General features: G+C 39.0%; 1 protein-coding gene across 6 annotated transcripts in view; it reads left to right on the top strand.

Moving 5' to 3' along the window:
- The window catches only part of LOC143039359 (FHF complex subunit HOOK-interacting protein 1B-like), a 367378-nt gene that overhangs the window by 5396 nt on the left and 338656 nt on the right, over positions 1 to 23326 (top strand). For all 6 annotated transcript variants that reach the window (XM_076209245.1, XM_076209249.1, XM_076209250.1 and 3 more), the window contains exon 2: positions 16615 to 16793. In XM_076209245.1, the coding sequence (XP_076065360.1) occupies positions 16629 to 16793 (165 nt within the window). In that variant the 5' untranslated portion in view covers positions 16615 to 16628. The remainder of the gene's footprint in view (positions 1 to 16614; positions 16794 to 23326) is intronic.

Raw genomic sequence — 23326 nt, forward strand, 5'->3', positions numbered from 1 at the left:
ACTTTGAAATCCAACCCTTTAGTTGTTAAATATCTCTCCACCTCAGGGACAAAACAGTTGTGGAACCAATCTGTGAACAGTGCAGATGTTACCCAGGCTTTCTAATTTTCTCGATAGAATACTGGCAGCTGGTTTAAGTCTTTCCCCTTAAGAGCACATGGTCTCCTCTGTACAGGAACATAGGCTTGATCACATGTCCAGCTGCATTTCCACACAACAAAAGGGAAAGGTGATCCTTCTGGGCTTTGAATCCAGGCGCTTGTTTTTCCTCGTGAGATATGAATGTTCTAGCTGGCACCTTCTTCCACCAAAGTCCTGTTTCGTCTGCATTGAATACTTGCTCTGGTAAATATCTATTGTGTTTAATTATCTTTTCCAACTTCTCTGGAAAAAGCTACTGCTGCCACGTGATCAGCAGAAGCTGACTCTCCTGTGATTCTTAAATTGTGCAGAGTGAACCTCTTCTTGAACTTATCAAACCAGCCTTTGCTGGCCACAAAAGGTTGCTTTTCTTCACACTTTTCACTGAAGTAGTCATACATTTTCTTGGCCTTTTCTCTGATCCTGAGTGAGTCTAAAGAAACATGACGGCGATTCAGATCTTCGATCCAAACATTCAGGCCTTTCTCCATCTGATTCAGTGCCGTATTTCTGATGTGATGCGCCACTTTAGCAGAAACAGGAGCACAATGTGCCACGGCATGTCTGATGTCCTTTTCACATTTTTTATGGTTCACACAGAAGATTCATTAAGTCTGTATTCTCTGGCACATGCTGCATAGGACATACCACTTCTCAGTTTGTCCAAAATGACGATTTTTTCTGATAACGTCATACACTTCCTTTCTCACTTAGCAATTTTTCCATCCTTTCCTTGAATCTTTGTCTTTGTTGGCTTAGAGGAGCATTGCGGTGCCATGGGGAGAACATGTGGAGGAGTAATGAACACGACTTCCAGAGCAATTGACCAGCACTACGAATGGTGAGAGACTGAGGAATGGGTCACCGCACAGGTCGCGGGAATAGGTAGAATCAAGCGTACCGCTAATGGATTGCAACCAACAAACAACCTTAACTTTACATATATGATAAAAGACAAAACAGCAATAATGAAATATTGTAAAGTGGAATATAATAATAAAATAAAATGAAATAAATATAAGAAGTAAAATCCAAAATATATGCAGTCGTTTCTCAGATAACGCGGTTTATTTTAACGCCCCTACTCCCCCTCTCCTCGCCTCCCTCCCTCCTTTATCAGTACCCGGAGGTTGACACGTGACCTCAGGCAGCCACCCACGGCTATCCCCTCGCCCCACACCCTTGTTTGAGCAGTTCCCAGTGTACATAATGACCGCGTTGTATGAGGATCGATTGTATATAGTAAAATAGAAAGCAGTCACCACAAATGTTTGCGATGTTGCCGCATGTGTGCGTATGCGTGCCCAACTTGGTGCGAATTTTAAAACGGTTCTCTACATTTGAGATGGTTTTGAAATAAAATTCGCGTATGATTGAATCCGTGTTATTCGAATCCGCGTTATTTGAGGGACTCCTGTATATATATATATATGCATTGTTAAAGTCAACAGCTGTGATAGCATTATTCTTTTTAGAGAATTTTCTATGTTGCGCACCAATGTGCGGTCGTCTGGATGCAGATCTCTTAGTACAGTACTTAAGTTCATGGTATTTTCCACTAGATGTCTTTCGGCCTTAACTGGCCATCTTCAGGAGGTGTTAACTGTGACCGAGAATGACTTGGCTTGGCCACATGTTGGTATATATCAGCGGGGAGCAGAGAGCTGAAAAGTCTGCTCGTGAGCGAATGTTTCAGCTCTCCACTCCCCACCGATATATACCAACATGCGGCCAAGCTGAGTCATTCTGTGTCAACAATTTGACCAGTTAACACCTCCTGAAGATGGCCAGTTAAGGCCAAAAGACATCTAGAGAAAAATACCATGGACTTCAGTACTGTACTAAGAGATCTGCATCCAGACGACCACACATTGGTGCTCAACATAGAAAAGAAATTCTCTAAACAGAATAATGCTATCACAGCTGTTGACTTTAACAATGCGTGGATTATTAATGGCCTACTTCATATATATATATACACTTTTTTTTTCTTTCTCCTAGTTATGGACCAAAAAGTCCCCTGTCGGCATGCTCTGCCATTGTAGTCCTTTGTAATTAAGTATATTATTTAAAGGAAAGCTAAAATCAGAAGACAAAATATCACGTGAGAAAGAACAACCCTTAACTAACACTTAGTTTATGCATAATGTGAATAAACAAGGTGGAGGAAACAGATAAATAAAGTCACTCATGAGAACAAATTGGAAAAAGCTCATTTGACACTCTAATTCTAAAAGGTAACCTAAAATCCAATCAAAAACCCCACACCAGACATAGGACATTCTTCCTATAAAAACCCCTAGATTGTAACTACATATGCTCACCTGGTTGGCCACCCTGTTCTAGAACAGCATACTGCTCGAGGGAGATAAGCTTTGGGTACACAGGGATAGCCCACATCTTGCTGGCATGCCAGCTCTTGTTCAATATACATCAGAATAGAAAAGTACAGGGTAAAGGGCTGAGTTGTGTGCCATGTGCACAGAAAGTAGACAGCTAGGAAGGAATATCTGAATAATGATTAATCAACATATTCAAAGAGTGTTTGGCCCAACTGTGTGTGAAGTTGTTTTTTGAAAGATGTAATTGAGTCACAGCTACAAGTAACAGCATCATCAGACAGGGAGTTCCAGAGGTCAATCATCTGACACTAAAAAATCTGCATCTGCACTCTAGAGATGTATGGGGTTTGGCTAGCTTAAATCTGTGACCCCTGGTGTGCGTTGTTGGAGATAAGGAAAAAAGATCTTGGGGTGAAATAGAAGACTGCTCGTGAAAATTTTTCCAACATTTTATGAGATCTGCCCTGATTAATCTACCACGGACTGAATAAAGATCTAAAGTTAGCAGACAGTCTGCATAGCTAAGCTCTGCCATTCCAATTATTTGTTTAGTCCACCTGGGTTGCGTAGATTCCAGGAGCGTAAGGTCACCTAGGTATCCAGTGTTCCATACAGTGGATCCAAACTCCAACAGTGGTCTGATGTGGGATTTAAACAGGGTGATCATGAAGTCCTTGTCATGACAGAGTGTTGATTTTAGTAAAGTATTTGCTAGACCTGCTGCCTTCTTTACAGTTTTTGAAATATGAGTATGAAATTTCAAGTTACAATCAACTGTGATACCCAAGTCTCTATGTGCAGTCTCGATAGAGAGAGCGGTGGTGTCCATTATATAATGATGCTGGGGACCTGGGTTGATGTCTGTTGAGCCTCTTTGGCAACGTAGTACAGCACACTTGTCCAGGTTGAAGCGCAGACCCCAGGAGTCAGCAACTCTGTATACTGTATCAATGTCCCTCTGGCAGATTCCTATGTCTTCGGCTGAAGGGGAACTGGAGTCTCTTCGTAGTTTAAGGTGGATCTTCATATCATCTGCGAAGAATTTGCATTTTGAGTGTATATATGTTGGCAGGGAGTTAATGTACACTAGGAACAAGAGGGGGCCCAAGACTGAGCCCTGGGGGACCCCACTGAGGACATTTCTGGAGGAGCTGGTAAACCCTGAAACTGAGACTTGCATTGTGCGACCAAGTAAAAAATATATGATCCATGACAGCAATGAGCCGTGTACTCCCAATAGTCTCAGTTTGTCTATGAGTATAGAGTGGTTGACTACGTCGAAGGCTTTACTAAAATCGAAGAGCACAACATTGACTATGTATCTAGCCATGCAGTGGCATCATTATATACAAGTAGTAGTTGGTCATTGACTGTTCTGCCTTGACGGAATCCGTATTGGTAATTTGAAAGAATACCATTAGAGTCCAGAAAATAGGAAGAGAACTAATGAGGGAGGTTTGAACTCTCCCTGAAATACTCGCAATTGACCTGACAGGTCAATGGAGCCAAAGGGTGCAACAAAGGAATTTTTTCTGGTCCCACTTTTGATAACAGCATTACAGCCTAACCACTTCCACACTAACCTTAAATTACACAAGATATACATATCCAAAAAAAAAATAATATTACCACAGATAAAAAAACAAAACAAGATAATTAACTGGCAACTAGAGTGCATAATGCATATGTCCAGCCAAACGAATGAATCATTTATAAAGAATTTTTTGTGTATTTTGATGAATGAATTAATAATAATACATCTTTATGCTTTTTGGCTTAATAGTTCTTCTCTCTTATTCAAAAATACAATTTTTGAAGTTTATATTAAGGTTTGTTTTGTCTGACAAGAAGTTGTTTTTCATCAACAGCTAAAATACAATTTTTGAAGTTTATATTAAGGTTTGTTTTGTCTGACAAGAAGTTGTTGTTCATCAACAGCAACATAATAAAATTTATTTTTGGTTTTGTTTTATGCATTTATGTATTGTTTTAGTGATTATGTACTACTGGCTTTGTCACATAGCCAATGTCCACTTTTTTTTCCATTTCTTTCGCGTGTTGGTCGTTAATTGTCTCGCAGCACAAAGCTTAACCCACACACACACACACACACGAGCCTTCACGCCGTAAACATCTCCGTCGTCGTCGTCGCGTGACCAAGAAGAAGAGGATTTACAATGAAAAAGGAAACCTGGTTTGTATTGTAGGGGTGGGGAGTGATCGTGAGTGTCCGAAATGATATCTCTGCAGTGCTAGTCAATTGTATTAACACGGAATTAGCGAAAATGAATGAAAACAACGACTCGAAAGCCAGTCACGAACCAGAGCCATCTGGCGTCAGTCTATTGAACCGCGATGTAAACAAACGCTACTCTAACACGTGTAATAGTGAAAAAGATTTCCCAGGATTTAGTAAGTATGAAAGTAAGAACTTAAGTCGATTATTAGAGATAGAGATATGAGCAAAAATAGGATTCGGTGGGAGAATGAAATTATGGACTTAAGAAAAGATGTCATTGGATTAATAGATTGCTTAGCACAGGCGAATCACGAAATTTCTGACCTAAGAAAAACCAACTTGGATCTTACAAACGAGATTAAAGAAATGAAAAGGGATATAAATGAACTGAAGAATGATAATGAAAAGAAGAAAACTAATGATAATAACAATAGCAAAAATTTAAAGCAGGAGGTGAACAATAAATTACAAGAATTGACACAAAAAATCGAAGAGAACTTAGGTGAGGATAGTATCCAGGAAATTAAGAAGTGGAAGGAAAACATTGAAAATTAAAAAAATTGCTTTCAAAGAAATAGTCAAGCAGCAAATGCAGGATAATGCAAAAGACACAATCATCCAAGTGATTAACGAAAAAGCTAATTGGGTCAGGGATACAGTAGATAGAAAAAAATGTATTGTGGTATATGGACTAAAAGAAAAACAAGGATTGGCGAGGTACATGAGGGAAAAAGAAGAAAAAGAGACAGCAGTAGAAATCCGAAATGAAATTCAGGGGGGAGAAAGAGATGCAGGCATAGACCTGGAAGAGACTTATAGAATCGGTCGCTATTCTAAGGATAGAAATCGACCTCTAAAGATAAAATTAAGGTCACAAATTGTAGTAGACATATTTGAAAAAGTAGGCAACTTGGCAAAGAGTGAAAAGTACAATAAGATATGGATAAAAAGAGAAATGAGTACTGAGGAATTAGAAAAAGAAAAGTCACTAAGAGAGGAAGCAAAGGAAAAAAACTTGATGAGAACGGAGACAGAATGCAAAGAATTCCATTGGAGAGTAATCGACATGAGATTGAGACAATGGCGCATCAAAACAAAAAAACCAAGGACAGAAAAAATAATGGAGAAGGAAGAAAATTAAAAGTGGCCTATACTAACATTGACGAATCAATTTCAGGTGTGAACGAACTCAATGATTATCTGTTAGAAGAAAAACCAGACATAATGGGAATTGTAGAGACTAAACTAAGAGGGGAAATACCATCCATCGTTATTGGACAAGGTCTATACAATTACTGGATAAAAAACAGGGACAAGAAACAGGGAGGGGGAATCATGTTCTTGGCCAAGAAAGACCTAAACATGACAAAAATTGCAGAGGGCAAAGGTAATGTTGAACTGATCATGATAAAAGTCGAAGGCAAGAATATGAAAAGTAGAAAGTTTGTGGTGACCTATGTGCCTCCAAAAATGAATGCTTGGAAAGAGAACGAACATACAAAAATGCTAGAAGATACAAGAAAATCACTAAATGAGATACTAATGGGTAAGGGTAATCTGGTAATTATGGGGGGACTTAAATTGCAAAGAAATTTGTTGGGACAACATGACAGTGCGAGGAGGAGATGACTTGTGGGGCAATGTACTGCTAGACATGACCATGGAGTACACAATGACCCAATGGGTCAGTGAAAACACAAGGTACAGAAACAATGAAGAGCCATTACAAGACACCAGTTGGAAAGAGTGACCAAAACACCCCTAAATCATTAATTATACACATAACATTGTAAAATAATAACATTAATTTTAATTTAATTAAATTCAAGCAACATAAATTGAGATGGTGAAGGAGGAGGATGAGGCTAGGCATTATCAGTTTATCGTTTGTGAAATGTAAACAATGGACGCAGCGTCATGCACAAGTATCGTTTGAACTACGGAGAGCGCGCTAAACTAAAAAATTCTCTCCAAATTTTTTTTTACAATTTTTTTTTACAGTTCAAACGTAAAATTGAAAAAACGTAAAATGAATGAACGTAAGTAGAGGAGCATCTGTATACACACACACTAGCCAAATTACCCGCGCATTGCTGTGGGCAAATGATCATCATTTTAATAGAATTTGTGGAGAAATTACAGGTATCAGTATAAGTCAGTGGAAAAGGTAACACAAATAAAATGTTAAGAAAGTAAGAAAAAAATAAATTTGAGAGGGAGACACCCTTTGGAAATACTGTAAAATATATTCGGCCGTAAGGGAAGAATTAACCAACCTTTTATTATCTATCAATTGGGGTTTATTACTGCCTGCGAAAAAGTAAAATAAAAATTAATATTTAAACATTTGGTAAAATTATACAATCATTTTACATTTACATGCTTTCTCTTTACAAAGTCTATCATAGTTTGTGGCAACATTAATTTCACAAATATAAATAATATGAACACATACAATGGTTTGTTTACTCATAGTAATTTTGTCACAAAATGCAAATCGTGTTAAGGGGACACTACAGAAGGGGCGGGTTACCCACCATACCCCTCTATCCCTTAACCATAGCCAAAATAATATATATTTTTTTTCTTTAATGAAATATAGTTATCCAAATACCTGGAGTGATAGGGTATCAGAATATATATGGTTATGGGGGTCTATCTCCAAAACCCTAGGCGTTTGTGAACAGACAGAAGCTACTACTTTATTATAGTAAATATATATATATATATAAACAAAAAGGATTACAAAGGAGGAACATACAGACAGGAGATCATTTGGTCCATAACTAGGTCAGATGTAAAAAAATATATAATAAAATTTATAATAATAATAGATAAGTAAATAAATAGGTAAAATTAAATTATAATGATAATAGGTAAAGTTAAATAATAAGATTTTATTTATACATATGGGATATGTGTGCATAATTTGTGGGTTCAGAGCATGTGGAGCAAGTGTAAATGTGTATGTTAATTTCTATGTCACCAGCTAATAGAAGTGGGATGGCAGGTATGGTGTACTGACCTCCCTAGTAATTAAAATAAAAAAAATATAGGAAAGAGAGATAGATGTGTGGGAGTGTGTAAAGTGACTGGCCATGTCTAGAGATTAAATTCCCCCTCTGATGTTTGCAGTTGGGCTTGGATATGTCCTTCCCTTCTTGGGAAGGACAGTGTCAATTTAGGAAAGGAGAGGGATGTGTGGACCAAACTATCACAGGAAAGTAGATATTCAAGAAGTTTTTGGCAAAAGGAAGGAATGCCTTTTGGGCTTTTATGGATTTGGAGAAGGCATATGACTGTTGACAGTAAGACTTTGCATGATATTTTGCAGATGTATGGTTTAGGGGGTCTGTTGATGGCTGTCAAAAGTTTCAACCCAAATTGTAGAGCTTGTGTTAGGGTAGGAAATGGAGAAAATGAAAGGTATGAAGTGAAGTTGGGGCTTCACCTGGATTGCTTGATGTCACCATTGTTGTTCAGCATGTACATATATGTGGTGGTACAGGAGATGAATGTAAGGATGATGGATGGGTGTGTAGCTGGTTTTGCCACATTTGTGTGGTGTGGTGCCAGGAGCACCGCTGACACAAATATGTTGCTGTTTTTGCTACATGTAGTGGCACAGGGAATTTGGAATGATTTAAGGTAAACCCAGTTGGATGACTGGATTTTACCATTTTTATTATGTACAATCTCCTAGGGAGCAAGTCCTATAGGATAGAATCCCAATGAAAAGCACAGCTGTCCATTTAGATAAGCAGAAATGCATGCATTTTCATTTCTGCATAATGTTAACAGTTAGACTTTATATTTTCTCTATAATAATATTTGAGTTGTAGTGTAATGGATCTAGTTAGTGAATGTGTCTTGATGTGGTGTATGGTTAGTTAAACATAACATTTCCTTATATTGAATGTGTAATTGTAAAGTCAATGTTGGGCATTCAATGGCTTTGATTATCCATGGGCAGTGACATAATGCTTTAAGTCAAGTGAAATTGTCATTGTTGTTAAGACTAAGATGAAGGATGGGTAGCACAAATGGCTTGTGAAATATTTTGGCTCCTTTGGTATATGTATATATGTATGTGTGTGTATGACTTGTATGGAATATATATCTATAATTATGTTGATTACAAGAGTCAGTTACATGTGTAAAAATGGTTAGTGAGAAGGAAAGGAAATGTGAAGTGAAATTGCTGTTTGCAGACAATGCTGCACTTGTGGTTGGGCCAGCAAGGTAGCTAATGGCAGTTTGGAAGGGTGTGTGAGTAGGTAAAAGCTGAAAATAAATATTGACAAATGTAAAGTAATGAGATGTACAAGGGGAGAAGGTGACAGTAAGTCATAAAGGAGAAAGGCTGGAGAAAGTGAAATGTGTTGAGTATATAGGGTCACATGTAACATGGAATGAAAGAGGGTGGAGGTAAATTATAGAGTAAGGGAAGCAAGTAAATATCCTGGGGGAATGAAGGGTGTCACAAGAAATAATTGTTTGCAGATAAATACAAAGCAAAAGCTGTATGCCCCCCTGAGGCCCAGTACTTTGATGTAGTTGGGGGGCTTCCGTGTAGCAAGGATGGGCTGAGCTGTGCCAAGCTACCAGATGAAAACTGAGCCAAAAGTTTTTTTTTTTTAGTGAATAGATATGGGGTCCCTCACCCTTTTCCTTTGTGAATTCCCCTATCCCTACCCTTCATATTTGCTACCCTACTCTCCTTTTTCACCATGTTTCTCTAATACTTGTTAAGGAAGGTTCTGGTATCTTGGTGCCTCCCAAGCTATATGTCTGAACCCTGTCAAGTGGGGATGTATACCGCGAGGTCACTACTCCCTGCGAGGGCCGAAAGCCCACCGACTGGGGAATGCATGTTTGTGAGGTAGGTACTAGGCTGCCGACTTCCTTTCTCCCTATCCAGTACACATGCAGAGTGACTACGCTGGATCCATCCTAAATGGGACAAAACAAAGGAGGACAAACCCTGGGTTGACAAAGTCTATAACTCACCTCCGAGGCCCTGCATGTGTAAATAGTCGTTTCTGGAATTCTCGACTCTGCAGAGACTTTTCTTTTATTGCTTGAGGCATCAGGCAACTGCAGTATCTTCTTCTATGCATTTATCTTTCTTTCCTAATATATGGTGTGGCCTCATAGATAAACACGATCATGGCGTCTATTCAAACTGAATATTCTAAACCTCCACCACTACCTGATCCTCCTCCCTCTCCTAATATTGCCGATCCTAATGTTGACGCTATTGACGCAGCAAAAGTAAACCCCCAGTTGATGACTCCGGCTTGAAAAAGGACTTTGGTAAAACCACTAAGACTTCATTGACAGATAACTCTAGCCCAGAAACTTACAACTAGAATGGATTCTGAAGTGATGAAAACATCTTTAGATACTCAGAAACCAATAAATAGCTCAAATACTGCTCCTAATAGTCATAGAATCTTACATCTAAAATATGTCTCTCTTGATAAGAATTATACAGACTTATATGAAAAGTTCCGTAAATTTGGACAAATTAAAGAGAGGGTTAAACTAACTGACAACTTTAAAGCTTGGCTAGTGTGGATCTCATTTCTTTCTAATCAGGATGCAGCTGCTGCCTGCTTGGATTATAATAATTGCAATGAAAATGAATCTTCAGCCCAACTTGTTGCTAGAGTGCCACCTAACCTGGATATCTTTTATCCAGAAAACCCGGTAGAGGAAAGGAAGGAAAGTGTGTAGAGGCCTCCCAATCCAGCTAAGTGGCTTGCAAAGGAACGTGCCAACTTGTTTGAGTTTAGAAGATTCTTGAAGAGTCACCTTGGCTCTGGTAATTTGACTAATTCGCAGGTATCACGATTTGGAAGAAATTCCTTCTTAATTCATGTAAAACCTTATGAACAAGCTGCCATGGTGCTTAACTTGAAACAGAAATCTGACATTAAGGAAGATAAACCCCACTATACCTTTAGTTATGCCAAAGGGGTAATTTTTAATAGAGATCTGTATGACTTTGAGGAAGAAGAAATTTTAGAAATGTGCCCAACTAATGTTTGGAAGGTTGCTAAAATCCCTCGTTCTTCTATGATTATCCTAAGTTTTTCTGGTGAAGATCTACCTCACTATGTAGAGATAGAAAAAGAGATAGTTTATGTGAAGCAGTTTAAGCCCCGTCCCCTTCAGTGCTTTAACTGCTATGGTTTTGGCCATCCTTCCCGCAGATGTGCAAGGGACAAACTATGTTCGATATGTGCTCAGCCTAAACATGGGGATTATTCTCGCCCAACAGTTTGTATAAATTGTAAAGAAGAGCATGATGCCAGAGATAAGAACTGTGTAATTTATAAGAAGGAACAGGAAATTCTACTAAAAGCTCATGCAGAACATATAAGTGTAGGACATGCTAAAAGACTATTAAGTAATTCCAAAAGATACAGTGATGTTATTAAAACAAATAGTAAAGTGGATCAGCCAACTGTAGAATGCAATAGAAATAAAAATGCCAATATGAATTCTTCTGTTCACACTGAACCCAAGCCTCAGTGTAAAATTGTTACTATGAAATCTAACAGTCTTTCTTCTTAACTAGGAATTTCTAATACTTGTGAACCCTCCTCTGTGGAGGTTCCCTCACCCCTTGTTGAAGGGGTGTCCCCTGCCCCATCTGGAGGGGCACCTAAGGTTTCTATTGTAGAAACCTCACTGGCTTCTTCTAATGAAGCCTCCTCTCAGGCAATCTCTCTTCCAGACGTGGAGGACTCCCCAGTAGAGGGATTGCTGACTAGTGTGCCTCACTCAGTAGAGGTGCACAGAAGCAATGAGGATCAACCAAATGCTGAACCCAAGCCTCAATGTGAAAGAGTCACTACTAGACCTAATCGTTCTGCTCCACAACTTGGAAATTGTAGTACTCCTGAACCCTCCTCTGCGGAGGTTCTCCCATCCCCAATTGAGGGAATGTCTCCTACCCCATCTAAAGGGGCACCTAAAGTTCCCATTGCTGAAACCCCACAGGGTTCCTCTAATAAAGCCTCCTCTCAATCAGTCAACCTTCCAAACTTGGGGGGCTCCCCAATAAAGGGATCACGGACTAATGTGCCTCACTCAGTTGAGGTGCACAGAAGCGAAGCTATGGAGTCTGAAGCTGTGCGCAGTAAAAGACTCCACAGTCCACCCTCATCTCCATCTTCCCCGAATCGTGATAAGCAATCTAAGAAAGGAACTAATAACCCAGACTCTACTTCGTCGGTCGGACCATTGTCAGAGAGGAGGATGCCACCCGTGAAAGCAAAGAAATTAGAAAAGAACCCATCTTGTAGACCCTCACTCTCCCAGACTCCTCTTCCCAGACCAGTAGACCCAAAAAAGAAAAAGAAAACAGTATAATGTCCATAATTCAATGGAATATTCAAGGTTTTAATTCTCATCGAGAGCAGGTTGGGATTCTCTTTAAAGAACATAATGTGTCTGCTATTTGTCTCCAAGAAACTATGCTTGGCGATTTATCCCCTAATGTTGGACTTAATTATAAATTTTACAGATCTCCTATGATTGGGGGCCGTGCCCATGGAGTTACTGGTATCATTGTTAAGAAATCTGTAAACCACAGAAGTGTCCAGCTACATTCGATGTTGCGGGCTTGTGCAGTACAAATCTTTACCACTAAATGGATCACTTTATGTTCTTTGTATTTGGAACCTGAACTGGAAGATAGGCTCGTAGACATATATAACCACCCCGTCAGTTTGAGTTAAATGACCTACAATCTTTGGTTGACCAGTTCCCTGAGCCTTTTATTTTAATGGGTGACTTTAACACCAAGCATCCTCTATGGGGTGAATCAAGGTGTGACCCCTGGGGCAATATAATTGAAGAATTTATTGATAATAATGATGTCATTTTGATGAATGACTGTTCCAAAACTAGGTTTGATGTCTTTCACAACTCAAGTTCTGCTATAGACCTAACTATTTGTTCATCATCCTTAAGATTAGACTACAGTTGGTCAATAGATGAAGATCTACATGGTAGCGACCACTTGCTTATCCATATCAAATATTTCATGAACACTCCCTCTTGCTTACCTAAATGGAAGACATGAGAGGCTAATTGGGAATTATTTAGGAGATCCACAGAGATTAATCATAAGGCTAGTGATTTTTGTAGTAACTCTGATGCATATGATTATCTGGTAGACATGATACTTTCTGGTGCTTTCTCTTCCATTCCTAGGACAGCTGGTAAACCTCAACGCCCAGTAGTCCCCTGGTGGAACGATGAATGTGCTTTAAGCAGAAAGATTACAAGAACTTGCTATAAGAGATATCGGAGATATCCTTGTTTACTCAATAAGATAACGTACAGAAGAGCTCGAGCAAAGCAGGAGAAAATCTTCAAAAAAGCAAGGAGGGAATCCTTCATTAAATATATTAGTGAATTGAAATATGACTCTTCCCCTACCTTAGTATGGAATAGGATTGGAAAATTACAAGGAAAGTTTACTCCATCTCCTTTACCCATTCTGAAGATAAATGACTCTTTTATATCGGATACAAGAGAAGTAGCAGAGGCTTTTGGAAGACATTATGCTGATATTTCAAGTCCACTACATTATTCACATGATTTCAGAAGAATTAGAGCCAAGACCACGATTATTCCTCCTTCCAATACGAACTCGGAGGCATATAATCTTCTTTTCACCTTGGATGAAATGGATCATGCTTTATCTTTATCCTCCCCAACCTCTCCTGGAGAGGATGACATTCTTTATTCCATGGTTGCTCACTTATCCATATCCTCAAAGAAATTCCTTTTAAATGTGCTGAACGGATTTTGGTCTTCTGGATCTTCTCCTAAATCTTGGAAGACTTCAATCATCATAGGAATCTTAAAGGCAGGAAAAGACTCTCATGACCCACAAAGTTACAGACCTATTGCTCTCACTAGCTGCATTTGTAAGATCTATGAAAGAATGGTTAATATGCGTTTAGTTTGGTTTTTGGAATCTAAAAATCTGCTATCTAACAGTTTGGATTTAGAAGAAATAAGTGCACTCTGGACCCCTTACTTTTTATCACTCGTGAGATTCAGAATGCCTTCGCAATTCAGAACTCGAGCATTGGTGTGTTTTTTGACTTGAAAAATGCCTACGATACTACCTGACAAAGAGGCATTCTGAAGCAAGTTGCAGAGTGGGGGTATTGGGGGTAATATGTTCAATTGTTTAAAGGACTTCTTGTCTGACAGTTATCTAAAAGTCAAAGTAGGCTCTTCTTTCTCTTCTGCATATCTTCAAGAGGAAGGGATTCCCCAAGGAAGTGTTCTGAGTTGTACACTCTTCAGCATAGCCATTAATAGTTTGCTAGAACAAGTTCCCACAGGAGTTCATGGATTGGCTTATGCTGATGACTTCGCTATTGTGTGCAGCAAATCGACAACATTAGAAACAGGCCAAAAGATTCAAGAAGTTATTAATTTAGCAACAGCATGGGCTAGTAGCAGTGGCTTCAGATTCTCTGCTGAAAAAACAAAAACCATAAGGTTTTCCAGACTAAGATGCAAGGAAGAGATACCAACACTATTCTTAGAGGCTGTCATACTACCATATGAAGATCAAGTAAGATACTTGGGTCTGGTTTTGGACAAAAGGTTGACACTCACAAATCACATAAACGAGGTTGTATACACTGTTAAACAACGACTTAATATACTAAAGGTAGTGTCTCGTTTCAACTGGGGAGCAGATCGTATAACTTTAATAAGGCTTTACCAATCATTGTGCCTTAGCAAAATGGATTACGATTGTCAAATCTATGGATCGGCATGTAAAACTTCATTAAAGAAGCTTGATATAGTCCACAATATGGCTTTACAGATCTGTTCGGGAGCCTATAGATCATCTCCAGTGGATAGCTTGTATATGGATGCAGGAATTCCTCCCCTGTATATTCGCAGGGAGGAATTAAGCCTTAGATATATATCTCGTGTCTTGACATCCAAACAGAATCCAAACCTCAAATATGTAAAGCAGCCGGTAGACAGAGCTCCAAGGAAAAGTACTCTGCCGAAACCTTTAGAAGTGAGATGTGAAGTTGTGTCAGAGAAGGTAGGACTTATTCTTAATACAATTGCTGAGATCACGCCTCCCAAATTTCCTCCTTGGAACCGATGCCCCACTGAAATATGTCCTCTTAAAAAGAAGAAAAATAGAACTGCTGTAGAGCTAAAAAGTGAATTTTTAGAACATTTATCAGTACATGCTGATTCAATTTTTATTTATACAGATGGATCATAATCCCAAGATGGTGTTGGTTGTGCTGTTGTATCTGATAGCACAGTTTTAAAGAGAAAGTTGCCTCATTTTAGCTCTGTTTTTACTGCTGAACTGCTGGCAGTCAACAACGCCCTCAAATTTATTTTTAATTCTGTTCCATATAATAAGAACGTTGTTATTTTTACAGACTCCATGAGCATTGTATCCTCTGTAAATACATTATTACCTCATTTTTTAGTCCAAGAAATACAGGACTGGATGATTCTGATTAACAACCGAAAGAAAATAAAAGTAAACTTTTGCTGGGTGCCATCTCATGTGAGTATCACTGGAAATGAACAGGCCGATGCTGCAGCCAAAGCCGCCACTAGGCTCAGTCATATAACAGACCGAAAAGTCCCACATACGGACATAAAACAAGTGATCCATTGTTATACAATGGAGAAGTGGCAAGAACAATGGACAAGGCTGGACGGTAGTTATAAGTTAAAAGAGATTCACCCCTTGGTGAACCCTTGGAAGTGTCCTCCTTTGGACAGAAGGTCAAGTATTGTTTTGACAAGATTGAGAATTGGCCATTCCTACATTACTCATAAATTTTTGATGGCAAGTGGAGCAGAAAGGCTGGCCCCCCCAATGTCCCACTTGCCAAGTAATTTTTACAATAAAACACATTTTAATTCAGTGCCCTGCATTCTCTAATAAGCGCAGGGCAATTTTTTTTTATTAAATTTATCTTTTAAAGAAATTTTAGGGGAGGAAACTCAAGTGAAGAATGTTTTAAAGTTTTTAAAAGACATAAATTTATTTTATGAAATTTAAAATTGTGTATATGAATGCTTGTGAGTGTATGTTGTTGTGATGTGTTTTTGTGAATGTTTATTGTTTTTACTGTTTTACTTCAATTTTTTATCTATATAAGATAAATATGCGCTGAATGGCCTACCGGCTCCGGCGCTTGGCCTTCGAGCCAAAAATTCTATAAATCAAAATCAAATCAAATCAAAAGCTGTATGAAGTGGTTATTGAGTCCATAACACTAAATTTGGCAGAGGTTTGGAAAAATGAGTTTCAATATGTTTTTACATAAAGTGTGTAAGAAATAAGGTGGAAGTTATAAGGATAGGGTAAAAATGAGGAGGTGAGGGAAAGAGCATGGGTAGAAAGAGCTAGCAGGTTGGGTTGATCAATAAATACTGGAATGTTTTGGGTTCATGGAAAGAATCAGTGAAGAAAGACTAGCAAAAAGTGTGGAAGATAGAGGTGGATGGAGTAAACTTTAGGGGAAGACCAAGAATGGCCTTTAATCCTCACAAAGCTAAGATGAGGGGACAAGTGGGTATTGGATGGGCCACCTCCCGTATGTGGAGAAAGGATATTGTGGTGTATGTGTATATATATATATATATATATATATATATATATATATATATATATATATATATATATATGTATGTATGTATGTGTGTGTGTGTATTATTTTTGGCCATAGCCAGATTCTTTGGGAACAGGTAGCCTACAAGAGAAACCCAAGGTAACAGATTGGTTATTGTTATAAATGTAATTCATTGTTATTGTTAAAGTTCTTCCTTCAGTAATTAGTGTTTGTTTTATTTTTTCAGCACAAAATGCTGGGATGACAAGCTGGTTACGAGGTTCTCCTCTACGGTCCTCCTTGGGCCGTAGGACTCGAGCACCTTCTCCAATTCATGATGTAGACCCAGCTGCTGCCTTCCACTCTTTCATCAAACACTGGCAGCAGACCATTGAAATAATTTCAAGAACCAGAGGCCAAGGGCAGGTAAGTCAAGCCAGTTTCAACAATTCTTTGGCACATACTGTATAATCCTAGGTTGGAGTTAGCACTTTATGCTCATTAATTTATCCTTGCCATTTTTATATATGTAACAGCACATTGCATCTGTTCTCACCTTGTACATCTGGGTCTGAGTTTGAATCCAACAAAATCTTGTCTTAGGAAAGTCAAGATCAAAATGAAGTAGAAATATTAAAGAAAAAATTTGTTCAACCAGATATATAATTCAGCAAAGAATTGTGAGAATGGGTCAATTAATGTGTTACCCTAGGTTTATCTCTGGTGGGTTTTGGCTCCCAGGCAGCTGGCAACAACCTCTGGATTGGCCTTCAAGTACTGTAGGGAGTGGTGTTAATACCAACTTTATGATATGCCCCCCTTAGAATATGGAGATGGTCAGTGTGAACAAGAAAATACCAATCATAAGCTGTTTAATCAAGCCTAACCCCCCTGTACATATTCCTTGAAGTTTGCACTTCCCAAAGAAGGATTTTTTACTTAAAATTGCCTCACAGTATTGGTAAAGACCTGGAATACAGTAAGGAAACTCAATATTATTGACTTTAGATTTACTAGAGACAGTATATACATCAAGCACAACAAGATCAGATTGTGTGTCCATAGTGTTCAGTTTGTGTGTCCAGAGTGTGTTATTGTTCACCAACACTCAACAGATAGTCAGTGACCTAGGATTTTGCCCATGGCCTCATTAAAGTCTTCCATTGTCACCTCTGTGTTGAAGGTAATGTTCCTCAGAAACAGTTTCAGGTTCTGCATAGTTGTTGATTGTAAGCATCTTGTGGTCTTTCATGAGGCAAATTAGGTCACTTGATTTCAGCAGGGAAAATGACGTGTCTCGAACATACCGAACCTCCAAGTACAGGCATTCTACCTTTGTGGACTGGTTGTTGTCAGTGTCAGCCACATACTCATCTACTGCAGCAGTTAAGGTGAATGGTCCTCCCATTCTTTTCATCTTGTCCAGGTCCTTGTTTTTTCACCGATCTACTGACACATTGGTAATCTCTTTGTCATGCAGGCCTTGTTTCTTCAGTTCATCTTGCCTTGTGTTCCATGCCAGCATGACTTGTGGTAGCTTTCCTCCTTACTTGACCACACTGCCATAAGCCCTGAATGACCCTGATTGCCTTCTGTCAATAAGATCCGTCGGCTTTTTGAGCTGTGCTACTAATGCACTGCCAAGCTGCTTGGCACCTCTTCTTGACAACTCAAAGTTAACAAATCCAACACTGTGCTCTACAATTAGGTTGTGAATTGATGCCTTACCCAACTTCTCTGGGTCCATCTGAATGACAGCATTCTGTGCAGACTCATCATAGTCTCCAAAGGCAAAGATCTCACCCTTCTGCCTCTGAAAGCCCGTTGCCAACTTGGGAAGGATTATTTTCAGTAGCTTAATGACCTGGGGTTGGAATGAGGTTGCTACTTTAAGTATGGCATCACATACATCCTCATCATACTTTGTATGCTGGAACCTTTCCTGGGACACAAACTTGAAGGCTGGTTCCTGAACTTGCAGCAAGGTGGCCTCATCTACCTCCTCCAATTCTTGGTACAGCTGCTGAAATGCTGGAATGATCTTGCTGTTGTTGTTGTTGTTGTCGTTCCCTAGACTGTCTGTCCGAGCAGTCCCGTCTCCCCAAGGAATGCTACAGCCGAAACTGGGTTTTCCCACAAATCCTTTATAGAGTGTATGTGTTGTTTGCGTGCATGATTGTGTATAATGCAGTCTTCCATTATGTGTTGTATGGTATGGGGTGAAGTGTTACATCCTGGGCAGCTGTTCACAATGCGGTCATCCAGCCTCTTCTGGTAGCTTAGAAGTGCTGGGTGGTGGCTGCACCGCAGTCTGGCCAAGTTGACTCTGTCCTTTCGTGGGAGAGAGGATTCAGAAGGGTGGATATCAGGGGGTCTGGCATACAGCAGTGTGTTACCTTTCAGTGTGTTAATGGAGCGGTGAGTGATATGATTATGAATATGTTTCCGGAGGCTGGTATTTGGTGGTTGTGGAGGAAGAGAAGATAGTATTTGTGCATAATAAAGGTCTTTGGGTGTTGTTTTAATGTTTCTTGGTGTGTGTGGGTGTTCTGCTATGTAATGTAGCGGGTGTGATGTGTTTGTGGTGGCTGTGGTAAGTGTTTGTGTGCCTCTCATGTCGAGGTGGTCCTTGACTTTGAGGACTTTTGTTTCATGGTGTAAATAGTCTGTTGGTGTTGTATTTGTGCAGCCTGTAATTGTTTTTAGGGCTTTGTTTTGTATGATTTGAAGGGTGTTGTGGTGTGTCTCACTAAGATTAGGAGCCCATGCAGGACTCGCATAATTCAACACTGAGCATATGCATTGTTTGTATATTGTTATATTAGTTTCTTTGTTTTGTCCAAATGTCATTCCAGTGATTGACTTAAGTGCGTTAAGTCTAGGTGTGCATTTGTTTTTTATGTTTGTGATGTGTTGTTTGAAAGACATGGATGTATCGTATGTTACACCAAGAATTTTCGGTGTGTTTGTGTGTGGTATTAGAGTGTTGTTGATGTAGAGATGAGGTATGTATTTGTGTTCTTTTGTCCAGTTGGTGAGAAGTGTTGCTGTAGATTTGGTTGGAGCTATTTTGAGTCTGTGATGAACCATGTGTCGAGTGTATCAAGGTATGGCTGGAGTATTTTTGCAGCTTTGTCTGTGTTACGATGTGTGCATGTGATTGTTATGTCGTCTGCGTAGGAAGAGATTTGTATTTCTGAGGTGTCTGGTGTGGGTAAGTCATGCATGTATAGATTAAATAGTGTGGGGGATAGAACTGAGTCCTGTGGTACTCCATTCTTAATGTTTCTGATGTGCGATGATTGGCCATTATATGACACGTATGCATTCCTACCTGCCAGATAATTGGCCAGCCATCTTTTGGTGTTATTGTGCATGTCTGTGTTATATATTTTATTTGTTAGGTTGTGGCGGGGGATAGCATCAAAAGCTTTACTAATGTCTAATGTTATGAGAAGTGTTCTGTGGTGGGGCCTATCTGAATTGATGCCATCTAAAATTCTTTGTGTGAGGTTTATCAGAAGAGTGTTTGTGGAGTGTAGTGGCCTAAAACCGTGTTGTGAGTCAGCAAGGGGAATATGTGGTGTGACAAGTTTAAGTATTAGGCGTTCAATGACTTTAGAGGGGGTGCAGAGAAGTGTGATTGGGCGGTGCGATGTTGGGATTGTTGGGTCTTTGTTTGGTTTTGGAATGGTGATTATTTTACCATGCTTCCAGATGTCAGGTATAGTGTTGTGTTTCGTGTGGGACGGTATCAAAAGCTTTTGCAAAGTCTAGATATACTAAATCTATATTGTTTCTTTTGTCATAATTCGAGATAACTGTGTTGTAGAATTCGAGTAAGTTAGTCACGCAAGAACGTTTCCGTCTGAAACCATGCTGGCTATCATTTATCAAACGGTTACTGTCTAAATGATGTTCGATAGCATCTCTGATGATAGTTTCCATTATTTTTCCTACGATTGAAGTCAAACTTATAGGCCTATAGTTATTTGGTTTCTTTTTGTCACCTTTTTGAGTAACGTTAGCTAGCTTCCATTCTCTTGGGACATCTCCGGATATGATGGATTTCTTGAAAATAATTTCTAATGGAACAACAATCTCATTTTTCATTTCCTTTAAGATTCTTGGATGCCAACCATTAGGCCCTGGTGTTTTATTAACTTTGAGTTTGTCTATACACCTTTTAATTGTTTCTTTTGTTATATTTACCGTAGTGAGTAAGTTTACCCTAGACTTTTCACAGGTTTCAGTTTGGAATTCACCTTGAGGTGTTTCGTTTACAAATACCGAGCTAAAATAATTGTTTAAGATATTACACATTCCTTCATTTGAATATTCAAGTTGACCATCAGCAGATAATAGTGGACCAATGTGATTCCTAACAACCTTTTTATCTCTAATGTAACTATAGAATTCTTTGGGATTCTCTTTGGATTTATCAGCGATGTTCATTTCGTATTGCCCTTTTTTTTTTCTTGTTGTCTTTTTTAAATCTCTCTGTATTGATACATAACTTTCATAGTCATTAGATGTACCCGAGCACTTATATTTCTTATAAGCCTGTCTCTTTTTAGCAATACTTTTTTCATTTTCTTTGTCGAGCCACTTTGGGTGAGCCTGATTTGGGGGACGTCTGTCCTTAAAAGGAATGTAAGTATGAATCATCTTAGTGAGCGTATTTTGAAATATTTCCCACATCTGATCTACAGGTCTTTCGTTTAATTTTGCCTCCCAATCTGTGAGCTGAAGCTCCTGCTGTAGTTCTATGAACTGAGCTTTACTGAAATCGGGTATTTTAGAAACACAAGTATCTATTCTAAAATTGTTTAGGAGTTTGAATCTAACTAGGTTGTGATCGCTATTTGCAACAGATTCACCGACTTCTACATCAGTTACCATGCTTTCGCGGCTAGTGATCAAAAGATCGAGTAAGTTTCCATATCTTGTGGGCTCTTTTACATGCTGAATTAAGTAATTGTCACCAAGAAAATCAAACAAGCGACTACCTATATGGCCATGTTCAAGGGTCATCCAATCAATGTCAGTAAAATTGAAATCACCCATTATCAATAAATCCCGGTTGCAGAAACTAGACAGTTCTTGAAATAACAGTTTGTCGTCTGCTAATGATAATGTCTTTGGCCTATATTCATTTTTTGTCCATTTGTTTGGGTTAACTCAACCCACAAACTATCATATGCATCCTGTTTCACTTTCTCTAAAACACAAGCATTAACATTGTTTTTAACGTACAATAGAACACCCCCACCTTTCTTGTGGTTTCTATCCTGATGAAAGTGTTTAAATCCCGCAATATTAAATTCAGCTTCGAACTCTGTACCATTTAACCATGTCTCAGTTATTCCTATCATATCGAGATTTTTGCTTTTGACATACGCCTGTATTTCTTGAAATTTGTTTCTAATACTACGAGCATTAAAGTACATGGTTTTAAGAAACTCGTGATTATTTCTTTTTGACACATTTTGAATTTCAATATCATGTCTCACATTATCATTTTGTTTTTCATTTATACCTTGCTCTATATTATTATTTGGTCCTTCATTGACGTTCAATGCCTCATTAACATTTCTTCCGTCAAAATTAACATTTCCCCCATCACGACATCTGGTCGATCACGGTCATCCGATCTCTTTTGTACATTTTGTCCCCCTACGTCACCGTGATTCACGCCGGCCTCCCGTCGTTCAGTGACATTATGTCCGGCATCCCTTTCTAAAATTATATTTTGTCCTCCAGTGACATTATATCCTACCGTGATATTTTTTCCTCCTATAATTACATCCCATCGTGATCTTTTGTCTTCCACTGTCATTACATCCTATCATGATATTTTGGCCTTCATTGACATTCTGTCCGGTATCCCTTCCTAAAATTATATTTTGTCCTTCACTGACATATCCTACCGTGATATTTTCTCCTCCATTATCATTACATCCTATCGTGATATTTAGTTCTCCACTATCATTACTTCCCATCGTGATCTTTTGTCCTCCACTGTCATTACTTCCCATCGTGATCTTTTGTCCTCCACTGTCATTACATCCCATTGTAACATTTTGTCCTATGACATTACATCCTAATGTGACATTTCGTCCTCTAGCGACATTATATCCACTGTCATTACATCCTATCATGATATTTTGGCCTTCATGGACATTCTGTCCGGTATCCCCTCCTAAAATTATATTTTGTCCTTTACTGACATTATATCCTACCATGATATTTTCTCCTCCATTATCATTACATCCTATCATGATATTTTGTTCTCCACTATCATTACTTCCCATCGTGATCTTTTGTCCTCCTATGTCTTTACATCCCATTGTGACATTTTGTCCTATGACATTACATCCTAATGTGACATTTCGTCCTCTAGCGACATTATATCCTAAAATTATATTTTGTCCTATACTGGCACATTGTTCTACATTAATGCTATACTCTACACAGTTTTCCCAAGTACATTCTATTTCTATTTCCCCTTCCCTTTGGGCTTCTACCCTAAAAAAGGAGCTAATTCATTACAAACTCCCACAATGAGGTTTGTAAGAACATCTTTGCCTCTGCGGGTAAGGTGGATCCCATCAGAAGCGTAAAGGTCATGGCGCCTAGAAAAGAGATACCAAGGATCAAGAAAGTGGTATCCCAATTGTGTACACAACTGTGATATCCTATCATTGATCCCTATGGCTCTACTGTTCCAACATGAGCCTGCATAGATCCTCGGGAGGATCCCACAGACTACGTGACGGCTCCCACGTTCCTTCATCTCCTGAAGGAGGACCTTGTAATTCCGAACAAGCTCCTCTGATCTCACCCTACCTACATCGTTACTTCCCGTATGAACAATCGTAACCGTGTTCTTCCGTCCTTGCTCCCTGATGGACCGGGTACAATCGACGATCCCATGGCCCGGTTGACATACAAGCTTG

The sequence above is a fragment of the Oratosquilla oratoria genome, chromosome 26 (assembly GCF_046742065.1).
Source record: "Oratosquilla oratoria isolate Oo_2021 chromosome 26, ASM4674206v1, whole genome shotgun sequence".
NCBI classification, from domain to species: domain Eukaryota; kingdom Metazoa; phylum Arthropoda; class Malacostraca; order Stomatopoda; family Squillidae; genus Oratosquilla; species Oratosquilla oratoria.